The sequence below is a fragment of the Sciurus carolinensis genome, chromosome 17 (genome assembly GCF_902686445.1).
Source record: "Sciurus carolinensis chromosome 17, mSciCar1.2, whole genome shotgun sequence".
Classification (NCBI taxonomy): domain Eukaryota; kingdom Metazoa; phylum Chordata; class Mammalia; order Rodentia; family Sciuridae; genus Sciurus; species Sciurus carolinensis.
Genome location: NC_062229.1, coordinates 31,323,527 through 31,336,061, shown reverse-complemented (window position 1 = coordinate 31,336,061; position 12,535 = coordinate 31,323,527). Strand labels below are relative to the sequence as shown.

The following is a 12,535-nucleotide window of genomic DNA, read 5'->3' as shown; positions in this document are numbered from 1 at the left end:
GGAAGACGGGCCAACCCCGGCCGGGGCCAGTGGGTGCGCCTCGTCCAGAAATAGTCAGATCCCTCCCGCTTCCTCCGCTGCTGCCACCCACAGGCCGCGGGCCCTGTCATTAGCGCGGACGGCCAGCCCCACGCCCTGCCTGTGGGCGCCTCGCCCGGGTCAGGGTGATGCTGGAAAGAATCCGGCCTCATCCCGCGGAAGGGATCAGTTAAAGTCTGACTACCTGCCGGGTTGCTGCGAAAGAGAGCAAAGGCGTCTAGGCTTGCAGCGACAACTCCCCGGGCATCGGCTTTCCCTTTGGCGATATGAATGCACTGATTCGGAGGTCTCTGGGGAGCAATACCTGCACCCTGTGCACAGAAAGGCCCTTCCCTCTTCCTGGGAGGTTTCTGACCACGGAGTACTGCTTCATTAGGGGTGGGGGAAAGTGGCCAGCAGGTGCAGGAAGTGCACCATTGAACCCCAGTGATCTGTGCAGTGGACTGGGAAGGACCTCCCGGTCTCTTCTTCCTGTGGTCTCCGAAGGGGAGGGGAGGGGCCCCTACATAAACATTGCCCTTCAAAGCTGAGGATCCAGAAAATCTTCCTTATAGAGTGCCCAGATATTCCCAGGGATCCTGTGCCACCATTTCTTGGAAGAGCCCTGAGGGAGAGCCCTAAGGAAGAGCAGGTTGTGGAGAAACTAGAGAAGCCCTCCGCGAATGGGTGCGGGGGTGGTGTGGGGCGGGGAGTGCTAGGTCCCCCAGTGAAGCCACCCAGGCCTCCTGCGTTGATAAAATCAATGTGAGAGTCTGGCTCATCTCAACCCTGTTTCTTCTGGGCTAAACCAGGCCTACGTAAGGGGTGTGAAAGAGCTGGAAGGTAGTCTTCAGGTTCAGAGAGCTGAGTGGGTCAGGACTTTAGGGAACCTCTGAACTGGGCATGTCCTCTCCCCCCAACACCAGGCTGGCCCTGATCTGACATTCAACTCCAGTCCTGCTGCCCTGGGCAGGTTTGCAGAGCCCTCCTTAATTTCCCTTCAACAAGTTCAAGGCCATATTTGATGTTTTTTTGAGGGATGAGCAAGTTCACATTGGCAGGCCTTACTTTGGACCTCCAGCCTGGGGACAGGGAGGATGAAGGATTCCCTTCTCTGCCCTTTCCTCCCCTCTCCAAGGCCCTGCTCTCTATCCCAGAGCTTCTTTGAGCCTTGGAGCCTCCCACCTGGATCTCTGACACCCCTGGGGCCTGCTAGCCTCTCTCTCAGAAAGTCAGATCTCAAGCCCAACCCCTCTTCCCAGGCAGACACAGTGAAATTCAGTAGTTGGTGTGGCTTCATCTCAATCATCATTCCTACTCCTTGTCTCCCAGAACATTATCTGTGACCCTGGTCTTACCCTCTGCCACAGATGCCTGTGGTGGGGTTGCCTCTGCCCTTGCTTACCCCAAACCCACCTCAAACAGGCCCTTTTCTGACCTCCAACCCCCACACAGGAGCTGAAGCCTCCTCCCTGGCCTGGGGTTGTTGGGCAGGATGGACACGGCTGACTCAGAGCTGGCCCAGGCAACCAGGTTTTGCCAGAAAGAAAGGCTGGGCCAAGCCCTGCTCAGAGCAAGCCGGCCTCTGCACTGTGCTGACCTGCAGATCAGCCCTGAACTCACTCCAGCACTCTCCCCCTCCCTCCTCTCTGCACCTCTTTTCTCTCAAAGGCTGGGAGACACTCTGCTTCCGTCTGCTGGATGTAAGTCTGTGTGCTATGACTGTACATCTGTGTATGGAAGGACTGGGGGTGGGGACACACAGCAAGAGTCTTTCTACTGAACCACAAAGTTGCTGGATTCGGCTCCCTCTGCCCTCAACTCCTCTGTGTGGGCTTAGCCCTGGCCAGGTTCCTAAATTACCCTCCTCAAAACCCAGTTCTCAGTTACTTCTGTAAGATGCCCTGAGATCCTGGTGAGTCATAAGCTCTGTGGCAGACTTAGTTTTGGTGACTGAGGGCCCACACTTGCCCAGTGACGGAGTTCCAGGCATCTCGCCACCCCTGTCTCTGGAGGCCCTGGTGGTGGGGGAGGGGGATTACCAACCCAAGAATGCCATCTTTCAGGATGGTCAGGCTCTAAGTGGCTTCAGGGCTGGTCCTGCCTGAACCCTCCCCCATGAAACTCAAACCTGGGCAAGCTTTAGTAGGTGAAGTAGAGGTTTACTCTGTCCCCTCCCTGTATTTAGTGCCCCTATCCCAGGACCCAGGGGCTTGAGAGGGCTGTTTAAATCTGGGCTCTGCAGTGTCCTGCGGTGAGATTTTGAACAAGTCTGAGCTATATAAGCAGGAGCTACTATCATCTCTGGAATAGGTTGAAATAATAGATGTTGACTACCTGAAACAAATAAATACTGGCTGAGGGACCTGAAATATAGTCCCCTCTCCCCACAACCACCCCCCTACTTGGCCTCTACAGATCCTGGTGGCCACAGAGGCCCCTGTTGCTTTCAAAGTATGTGGAACCCCAGTCAAGCTCCCTCCAGAAAGTCCTAGACCCAAGTCCATATGCATCAGGAGGAAAGTGAAGTCTGCCTCTCTCAAGTGAGCAGCTTTGGCAAAGCAAACATCCTGGGACAATGTGGGGAAGGTGTCCTGACCACACAGGGATCCAGAATGCCACAATAGACTACACGGTTGCTGGGCCTCTTTGTAACCCTGGGATAGTATGGGATTATTTGGAGTTACTTTTCCATAATTGTATTCGTGGGATTTTACTGTGTATTCATTTCACCTCCGACTAAGTCCCAAGGGTCATCTTAGCCCATCACACCCCACAGGCAAGTGCAGTGCTTGGTGAGGAGAGTCAGGAGACGCCCTCTGACTCTTATCTGAGGGCAGAGGCACACTGAGGCCTGTGTGAACTAAAGACACCAAAACCTTTATTCTGCTATTTTGCTTATTCAACAAATATTTATTGAGCACCTACTGTATATGAGGCACTATTCAAGTGTCTTGGGAATCATCAGTGTGAAAAACACACCAAAACCTCCTGCCATCAGGGAGCTTAAATTCTAGTGGAAGGAGATGAGATGCAGTAATAAACATAAACACAGGCGGTGAATTGTCTATTGTACTAGAAGGTGAAAGGAAATGAAAATAGGTAGGGTAAGGGCTGAGAATGTAGCTCAGTGGTAGAGTGTTTGGCTAGCAAGCATGAGGTTTTGGGTTTGATCTCTAGTAATGCAAAAAAAGAAAAAAAAAAAAGTAGGTAGGGTAAAGGACTTCCTGGGGTGGGGTTAAATTTTAAATCAGTTGGCCAGGCTGTTGAAGGTGACATCTGAGTAGACTCAAAGGAAGTGAAGATAGTAAGTTGTTTTGGGATATCTGGGGGACGGGATTCCAGGCACAGGGAATGGGCACTACCAAGGCCCTGAGGCAACAGCCTGTCTGATAAATTAGAGGACTTCAAGGGGGCTGTGGTGGGAGCTGAGAGAGCCAGGGGGGCTATACTGGGAGAAGACAGAGAGGTTAACAGTGACTGGTCCTGTTGTGCCTTGTAAGGGCTTCCACTTTTTCTCTAGCAGAAATGGGTTGCACTTGGAAGGTTTCAAGCTGAGGAGGGACATGATCTGACTCATGTTTTAAGGGAATCCTTCTGGCTGCTGGAAGAAGTCACTGAGGAGGGTCAGGGGCTGAAGTGTGGGGATAAGAAAGGGGGAGGACCCAGGGTAGGAACTCTGGCTGTAATTCAGGTAGGAGGGGATGGGGGCTCAGACTTCAGAGGTAGGAGTGAAGGTTGTATAAAATGGTAGGATCCCAGAAGCATTTTGAAGGTAGAGCCAATAGGATTTATTGGTGGGGGCTGTGAGGGAAAGAGGGGACTCAAGGATGACTCCAAGGTTTTGAGGGCAACTAGAAGGATGGAATTGCCATAAATTGAAATGGGGAAGGTTGAGGAAGAGCAAGCCCTTTATTTTGGACATACTGAGATGTCTTCAGTCAGCCAAGGGGAGATGTCAGGTATACGATGAATGTACAAGTTTAGAAGGGAGATGTGGGCTAGGGATAAAGTTTAGGATATGATTCAAAACATATATGATTTAAAATGCCCAGAGGCTCTCGCGTAGTGCTGGTGGAGTCTTCTTTGGTACAATAGTTATAGAGGGCAGTACGGCAATATCCCAAATCCTAAAATGTGTGTACCCTTTGGCCAAGAAATTTTATATTATCCCACAGAAACACTATAAAATACTATGCAAAGTATGCACAAATATGAGCAAAGTTGCTCATTACAGCATTATTTATAGTAGCAAAAAAGTCCTCCATGAGTTACTACAGAAAATAAGTGAAAAAGCAAATAGCAGATGAATATATCTGATAGTATCATTTGTTTTTTAAATATTAAAAATGACTTTATAGATATCAATGTTTGTACAGAAAAAAAGAGCTGAAAAGATATAGAAATAATCTAATGAACTGGAGGAAAGGACTGAGGACACTTATTTTTTGTGTATTGTTGGAGGTTTTCTTTAGTTTTGTTTTTACCATAATAATGTAGAACTTTTGAAACTTAAAAGTGAAAAAAAAAAACAAAGAAAGATCAAAAATGTGTCTGAGGTAAGCAACCCAGAGGTTAGCAAAGAGAAACTGCAGTCAGCCGAACAGGTTGTACAATGACGAGGGCAGCTCACAAAGAACTTCCTTTGCACTGAGGAAGACCCCATGGAATGGGAGATAGAGAGTGGTCCCAAAGGTGACCTGAACCCTTTGCTACTGGTGCAGGGTGAAAGTCACTCATGTATTCAGTTAGCTGAAACTGAATGCTGGGTGAGGCAGAATCAGGGGTGAACTTTAGTTCACAGAGCAGAGAGATGCTCATAGAAGAGCGACAGGAGGATGGAGACAGTGGTGCAGAGAGAGGGGAAAGCAAGGGAGCTGAGCATCTCAGGCAGAAGGAATGGTGGTGGCATCAGGTGAGGACTGATGAAGTGGCTGTCCTGCAGGGTAACCTGGTTAGACATTGTCAGCTGATCAGAGGAGCTGAAGCCAGAGGGTGTGTCTGTGCTGGGGTCCTGCAGTGGCAAGAGTTGCTGGGAGGCACCTCGTCCAGGCTGGATCAGACTCTCTGTGACTTTCCCTCAGGCCATCTGGAGGCATGATGGAGAAATCAAAAGCAATGGTAAGAATCCATGGAACTGTTAGGACAGAGAAGGGAGCCAGGGAGCTTCCACAAGTGGAACTATTCCTAATGGATAGGACCACTTATTTGGGGGGAGGCAAATTAGAGGCAAGGCAGGCTCTCCCACTTCCCTTCCCACACATAGCTCCTTCCTGCACCATCCAGGACCTCATGTGCATGTGGAGAGCTGGACCAATAGCATGTTTGCCCAGGTTCTCTCCCCCATTAAGTTACCCCTTATTTGCACGTACTGGTCAGTCCTTGGAGGAGGGAGTTAAAGAAGAGGCCTGAACATGCTCTGGAAATGGACTCAGAATAATTTTGGGGTCCCAGGTACCTGGAAGACAGTCACAGGTACATTACCTTAGCAGTGTAGTCTCCTTACTCCTCCTCCTCTGTGGGGAAGGGTGCAATTGGAGGAGAGCCAGAGCAGGGGCCCTGGTGTCCCAGCTCTCAGGACAGAAAAGGACAGATGAGGTAGCCAGGCTCAACAAAGAGAGGTAGAAGTGGCCCAGGTCTGACTGCAGCATCTTGGGACTCATCTCAGGAAGTGGGTTTTGGGCTATAAGGCAAGCACTCACTCTCACCCAAGTAAAAAGTGGTTATTATACCACCTGTGAGCAGAGCCAAGCTGTGTCAATGACAATGAGCAGTGTGGTCTCAAGCTGTCGCCCTGAACAAGCACTGTCTTCTTCCTCATGTCAGTGGATGGCAGAATCACCCATCTTACTACACACACAGGACACTTGGGAGTGATTCTTGGTTCCTTTTTCTCACCTTCCATCATCCACCTGCAAGTCTTATCAGTTCTACTTTTTAGATCTATCTCCCATCCCTTCCCCCGCCCTCATCCAAGCTCCTTTATCTCTTTTCTAACTTCTGCAATAGTTTCCTAACTGATCTCCCAGGTGCCTCTTGCCCCTACTATTTATTCTCACAGCAATCAGAGTGACCTTAGTAAAACAAAGAACTGACTATGACATGCTCCGGATGGCTTTCCCACTGCCCTGAGCATAAAGTTCAACTTTCCTAATGTGGTGTACGAACTCACGTAAGGCCTGGCCCTTGCCTATCAATCTCATCCTTCACCCCCAACTCTTCTAAATTTCCACTTCTAAATTTCCTGCATTTCCTCCCACCTGGGCCTTCTCCCCCAGCCCCTGCTCTCTCCCAACTTTTGCACACCTACCTTTCTGGATGGCATACACTTTTTTTCCTTCTCCATTGGCTTTTCCTACTCATTCTTTGTTTTTTCTTAGTTAAAAAAACTGAGGTATAATTTACATACAGTAAAACCCATCCTTTACAGCATACAGTCCTGTGAGGTCTGACGATCGTACAGTTGCAGAAAATGATCAAGTTTCAGGACAGTTCCATCACTCCAAGAAATTCCCCTCTGCAGTCAACTGTACCCCCATTCTGCAGCTCCTGATAACCAATGGTCTGTTTTCTGTTATGTATTTTCTGGAATGTTCTATACATGGAATCATTCCATAGGTAGGAAAAACTTTTGAGACTGGTTTCTTTTGCCTAGCACGACACATTTGAGATTCATTTATGCTGTTGGGGGTATCAATAGTCTGCTTCCTTTTATTGTTGAGTACTATTCCATGGTATAAATGGACCACAGTTTATTTATCCATTCATCAATTCACAGGGCATCGCAGTCTTTTTCCAGTTTTGAGTAATGATGAATAAAACTGTCATAAACATTTGTGTACAAGCTTTCGTGTGCACATAGTTTTCATTTTACTTGGGGAAAATACCTCTAGTGGGACTGCTGCAGGTGTAACTGTGTAGGAAGCTACCAAATTGTTTACCAGAGTTGCTGCACTTGTTTGTATCCCCACTCACAATATAAGATAATGCCGGGTGCTCCACATATTCACTAGCACTTGTTTGGTCCCTTTATTCAAGTTATTTTTCTTAGTCTGCCATTCTACAAAGTGCACAGTGATAGCACATTGTGGTTTTAATTTCCACTCCCCTGATGAATAAAGATGATGAGTCTCTTCCTCCTTTTAAATCTCTTCTTGATCTTCACTTCTTCCAAGAAGCCACCGCTCACTCTACAGACGAAGTCCCGGTCCTCTTGTGGTTCTAGACAGACATCACATGCCTCCAAGGTGGCCTGAACCCTCTAAACTGCAGTTGTGGTACTGTTTTCCCCGCCCCACCACCGCTACCTTCATCGCACACACTCAAGATTGTGCGGTCCCAGGGGCAGAAGCGGCATCTTATTTTCAGCTCCCAGCACAAACCTGAAACATAAGTTTTACACAATCAACCATAAAGGAGTGAATGAACAATTGCTGAACAACTTAAAGGATGGCTGGATGAAGGTAGGTAGTCAGGAACAAGATTTTGCAACCAGACTAGTCTGGCTGTGTCTATGAACTCTTTTCTCACACTAAACTTCAAAAGGGTGGCCGAGGATGCAAGTATTTGCGATGACGACACCGAAGACGCTCTCCAAGAGGGAGGCAAGGCGGAAGAGGCGGGGCCGGAAGCAGAAGTGGGGCCAGGAGTTAGCGTCTCAATTGCCATGGAGACCAAGAAAGAGAAGGAGCGGAGGTCCTCAGAGTCTGAGACCTACGAGTACGAGAGGGTAACATGGGCGCCAAACCCAATCCTGGCCCTGTCCGGAATCCCCGAGTCCATCAAGAATTCCTCCTTGCAGTCCTCCCACGCCTACTCGGAGAGCTTCCGGTACGGCTTCGCGACCCGACCCCGCCGCGGGTGGTCCCTGGCGCTCCCGCCGCACCCCGAGCCGCAGCTGCTGCGTCTGCGCCCCTCCTCGCTCTGCACCCAGGACATCTCGCACTTGCTCACCAGCGTCTTCCGCAACTTGTACTCTGCCGAGGTGATCGGCGAGGAAGTGAGCGCCAGCTTGATCAAGGCCCGCGGCAGTGATGATGCGCGCCACGAGGAGTTCGTGGACCAGCTGCAGCAGGTAACCGGGCCCTGGCGCCCACGCGCTGGCATCGCTGCCGCGGACCGTGCGGGGGACCCGGGACGGGACCGCAGGACTCAGCGCTGGACCTGTCAGCACCTGGCCGCGTGCCAGGCGCTGTGCCAGGCTCGGGGTTTGCAACTAGAAAAAAGCGACCCGAGTCCTTGCTGCTGCGGATCCGACATTCTGGAGGACACTTTGTATACAAATGCACACATACCACACATAAATGGCATACATCTGTAGCGCCTATTTATATTTCTCTGCACACAGCCACACATTATATATTGCATATGTAAATGAAATGACTGGCAGACAACCAAATAGTTAGTTGTTCCCTGAAGGTGATAAAGTCAAGTCAGCCACCCTTGGGGTGCCTTTGTATCACCAACCACTATCCTGACTGAGACATTCATGCCCACGCTTTCAGAGGCATGCTCAGTCTCTGGAACAGCAACTCTTATTTGTTCATCTGTGTAAGGGGGAAACCAGTGGAGTTGGGTACTTTGTGCTGAGGCAGCCTCTAATGACAACTCCCTTTAATTTGAGGGCAAACTGCCCCGACCCTTTATCAGGTGTGCCTCCTGCTTCTTAAATTTTCCTCTACTCCATTCTGTTCTTTACCCCATTTAAATGATATGCACCCCCCACTCCTGGCTTTATTCATCATTCATTTATTTAACACATTTATTGAGTGTCTACTATGTGCCAGGTTCTATTCTAAGCAGTGGGGACTCAGCAATAAGGAAAACATGGGTACATGGACACTACACCCATACCCTGTCCTCTATAGCTTACCATTTAACTGGAGCAGAGACATTAACACCATGAGTATCTGTATAGTATGTGAGATACTAACCTCAACCCTCCATGAGTTACATAGGCTTCCTGAAATCCAGGCAGGACCCTTGGGTGGGAACCCACTGCCCTGTTCTTCTTGGACCATTATACTCATTACTGACTTCAGCCAACCTAGGCTAGACATTAATCTTGACGGTCTGACTCACATCCCTGTCATTTCACATCAGCCAGAAGATGTGGAGCATTGTTAACAGATAAACCCCACCACCAGTCACCCAGTTCATTAGATTGTACTTTTCAATATCCCTTCTATGATTAGCCAGCTTCTGAACTGGCAGAGCAATCCCTCTATTTTATTTTATTTTATTTTATTTTATTTTTTCTGCCTACAAGTTTATTCAAAACAAAATAATCCCCTCCAACTTCAGTGAGGTGGTTGACCACATACATGATCAAATCTGCCTCTAAACTGGAATTCAGTTGCTCTTTAAAGAAAAAAAAAGTAAAAGTAAAAGAAAAAAAGACTTCACATTTTTTGAACACAAAAGTAATACATGTTTTGGAAATTGTGTAATGCAGAAAAATTTAAAGATTGGTCCTATAGAAAATCAACTCATGCAAAGGTAATTTGACTCATAAATTATGGTAGTATTATACAATACGATGAAGTTGTTAAAAACTACAAGTTGCATCTATTCATAGACAGTTACCTACTGTTTATTAACTTAGCACAAAAGTCATAGGAAAAGCTTAGGATTAATTTAGAATCCTACATATAGGCATAGAAAAGAAGATGAAAAGTTTTATGTCAAATGTCAACAGCACTTCTGGGAGAACATTTAAATTTTTCTTTGCAGACTTCTGTATTTTCAGAACTTTTATAATGCACAAAAATTAATTTTGTAGATACAAAAGAAACTTTGTAATTAGTAACTGCCTGGCTGTGCAGCACTTGAATTCATTCTCTCTGAAAGAAGCAGTAGTCACCATCCAATATGGAGTATCTCTCTTGAGATCTCCCTAGACAGTCTCACTGGCTTCTGGTCTTCCCCAGTTCTGCCTACAAGATGAATTGTGTGGTCTAATGACCGAGAGAAAATGCTCTGGAACCTTGCACCCTGGGTTCAGACCTCTACCACATTATACCTGTATAACCTTGGGCAATCCTATAAGTCTGTTTCCTTATTTATCAAATGGGGGTAATAAAACCTCAATAGGATATTATTGACTCATTCTAATTGATAGGATTGAATCAACCTAGTAAAGGATTTACAACATTGTTTACAACATGGTAGATGCTCAGTAAGTGATAGTTGTTGTTATTACTTGGATATTCCTACATAAAAGAATTAGGGTTAGGTATTATCAGCAGACCCAAATAATAAAACACATGACGCAAGCTTGGTTCTGTGTAAGGAACAGCCCTGGCCACTGTCTCCTGAAAAAGTGTTGCCTGACCTCAATAATATTTATCTACCTCCTCTTAACCTTCTTAAATCCTCATGTCTATGCTATTTTTACACTTTTTAAAATCTTTTTTTTAGATGTTGATAGACCTTTTTCATTTTTATTCATTTATTTATTTATACGTGATGCTGAGAATCAAACCCAGTACCTCACACATACTAGGCTGCTGTACCACTGAGCCACAAACCCAACTTTTAAGAGTCTCTTCCACTCATTTATATCTTTCTTTGGCCCCTCCTGCTAAACCTTAAACTCCTTAAGAGTAGAAACCACATCTGATGCATTTCGCTCCTCAAGTGTACATTGTAAATTCACAATGTCTTAATTAAAAATGACTAAACCTGTTTGAGGCCCTATCAGCTCTAGGAATATAATAATGATCAATGTCACCCCACACACAAACTGTCTGTAACATAACCTTCACCAGTGAGCTCTTTGCTTCTTGCCTTGAGAATTCTGAACTTGAAAATACATATCAGAACCTTGCCTAGCCAACCAGTCAATCTGTAACCTTGAGAAGTGTGCTGGGCATCCAGGTTGGATTCTCTGGGTACGGATACTATGACAAAGTTTGGGGTACAAGGTGTTTACTAGCCATCAACACCTACAAAGGGAAGGGAGAGGAAAGCAGGATTAGGCCAGGGAAGAAGTTGAATTTTGATGGGGGCTGGTAACCCTTGGCAAATGCAGAAGGTTCCTCTGGAGAGTGTATTGCCTGCCCCTGTTTCTCACTTTGGGTCAAAATGACAAGGCCTGCCTCTCAGTCGCTGGACCTGGATTTCACAGAAAGGATGTACTCCCAGGCCTGCCCTTTCCAGCAGTTTAGGTAGGCTCTGATGGGGGGCCGGCCAACAGCTGGAGGCTGTCTGCTGACCACATTCCTTAGAACTAGGGAGCAGACCTTCCCTGAACAGGGATCTAGGTGGCCCCACAGAGAGGCTGCTAACTTGTGTTTGGATTTCACAGTATGGGAGGCAGCTCTCTTTACCATGAAGCCAGGAGACAAGCTGACTCTACTGACCTTACCGTAAAAACTTTTTAAGTCATTTCCCTCTGTGGGTCTCAGTTTTTACAGCTGGTCAGTTGGACCAATGATTGCACTAGCTCTCTGGCTTTTCTGTGCTTCAGTGGAAACCCTGATGTGGGGGTGGGGCAGAGTAAACCTGTGACCTCACCATATTTCTGTGCATTTAATCATCCACTTGCCAGATTCGGGAGCTCCATAAGCAGCGACTGGATGAGGTCAAAATGTTGGAGAGACATATCATTCAGGCCCAAGCACGGGCCCTTGCTGAAACAGAGCGGTCCATGAACCAGGCCGGAGTGCATGTCCTCGAGGCCCTCAAGTTGCCTCCAGGTGTGTATTGAGATCTCATATGCCTGCTCTTGTTTCCCCAGATTCCACGTTTGACTGTATTTGTGCCACTACCCATCCAATTTTTCTGAGCATTTGGAGAGCCAGCTGCGGTTATGGTGTTTCTTTACCACAAAACATTCCAGCATTCACAGCATCACCAGAATTGGGTGTCCTTTGTAAACAGGGCACACCCTCCAAATGCTGGCCTAGGTTATCCACTTCCAACAAGCCATGGGGTAGTTTTTCTCTCCATTTTTCAGGTGCAGGAACTAAACTTAGATGATCAAATAACTTCAGTAAGGTCCCACAGCTCAGAAAAGTGGAAACCCAGATTTGAACTTGGGCATGTCTTCTATGACAGCCCATCTCCTTCTTTTATCCGAAGGAGGAGAGATTGTTGACCTGGCCTGGTATCCCCAGGTGCTTTTACGACTTCCCTTAGGATGTGAGCTTGGGATCCGTCCAGGAACTCCCAGGTGCACATTCCATATTTCTCCCTGTTTCTTCTTCCTCCACAGCAGCGGGTAGCTCCCAGGATCCTGCCCTCAATGGTGGAACTTCTAGCCTCAGAAATTGTGGATTTCAGCAGAGATTTTTTGTAGCTGATTGCTAGGAGGCTTAATTGGTTGCCTTATGTCTCCTAAGCCCTGATAGTCAGAAACTATCCTGTATGGGGTAGGATTTTTCTTTTTCTTTTCTTTTCTTTTTTTTCTTGCTAAAGTTCAGGGAGATTAAATAGTTAGCTATTTGTGTTTTGCTGTTGTTGTTTAATGAAAGTGAAATAAAACATTGAGAGCAGAAGACAAATGTCAGTTTCA

At 47.1% G+C, this 12,535-nt stretch overlaps 1 protein-coding gene across 4 annotated transcripts in view; it reads left to right on the top strand.

Annotated features, from left to right (window-relative positions):
* The first annotated feature begins 7,516 nt into the window (after window positions 1-7,516).
* Window positions 7,517-12,535, top strand: part of Dlec1 (DLEC1 cilia and flagella associated protein) — a 52,259-nt gene continuing 47,240 nt past the window's right edge. For 3 of the 4 annotated variants that reach the window (XM_047531075.1, XM_047531074.1, XM_047531073.1), the window contains exons 1-2: window positions 7,517-8,092; window positions 11,570-11,717. In XM_047531075.1, coding sequence (XP_047387031.1) covers window positions 7,532-8,092; window positions 11,570-11,717 — 709 coding nt within the window. In that variant the 5' untranslated portion in view covers window positions 7,517-7,531. The remainder of the gene's footprint in view (window positions 8,093-11,569; window positions 11,718-12,535) is intronic. The other variant, XM_047531076.1, reaches the window with a different exon arrangement.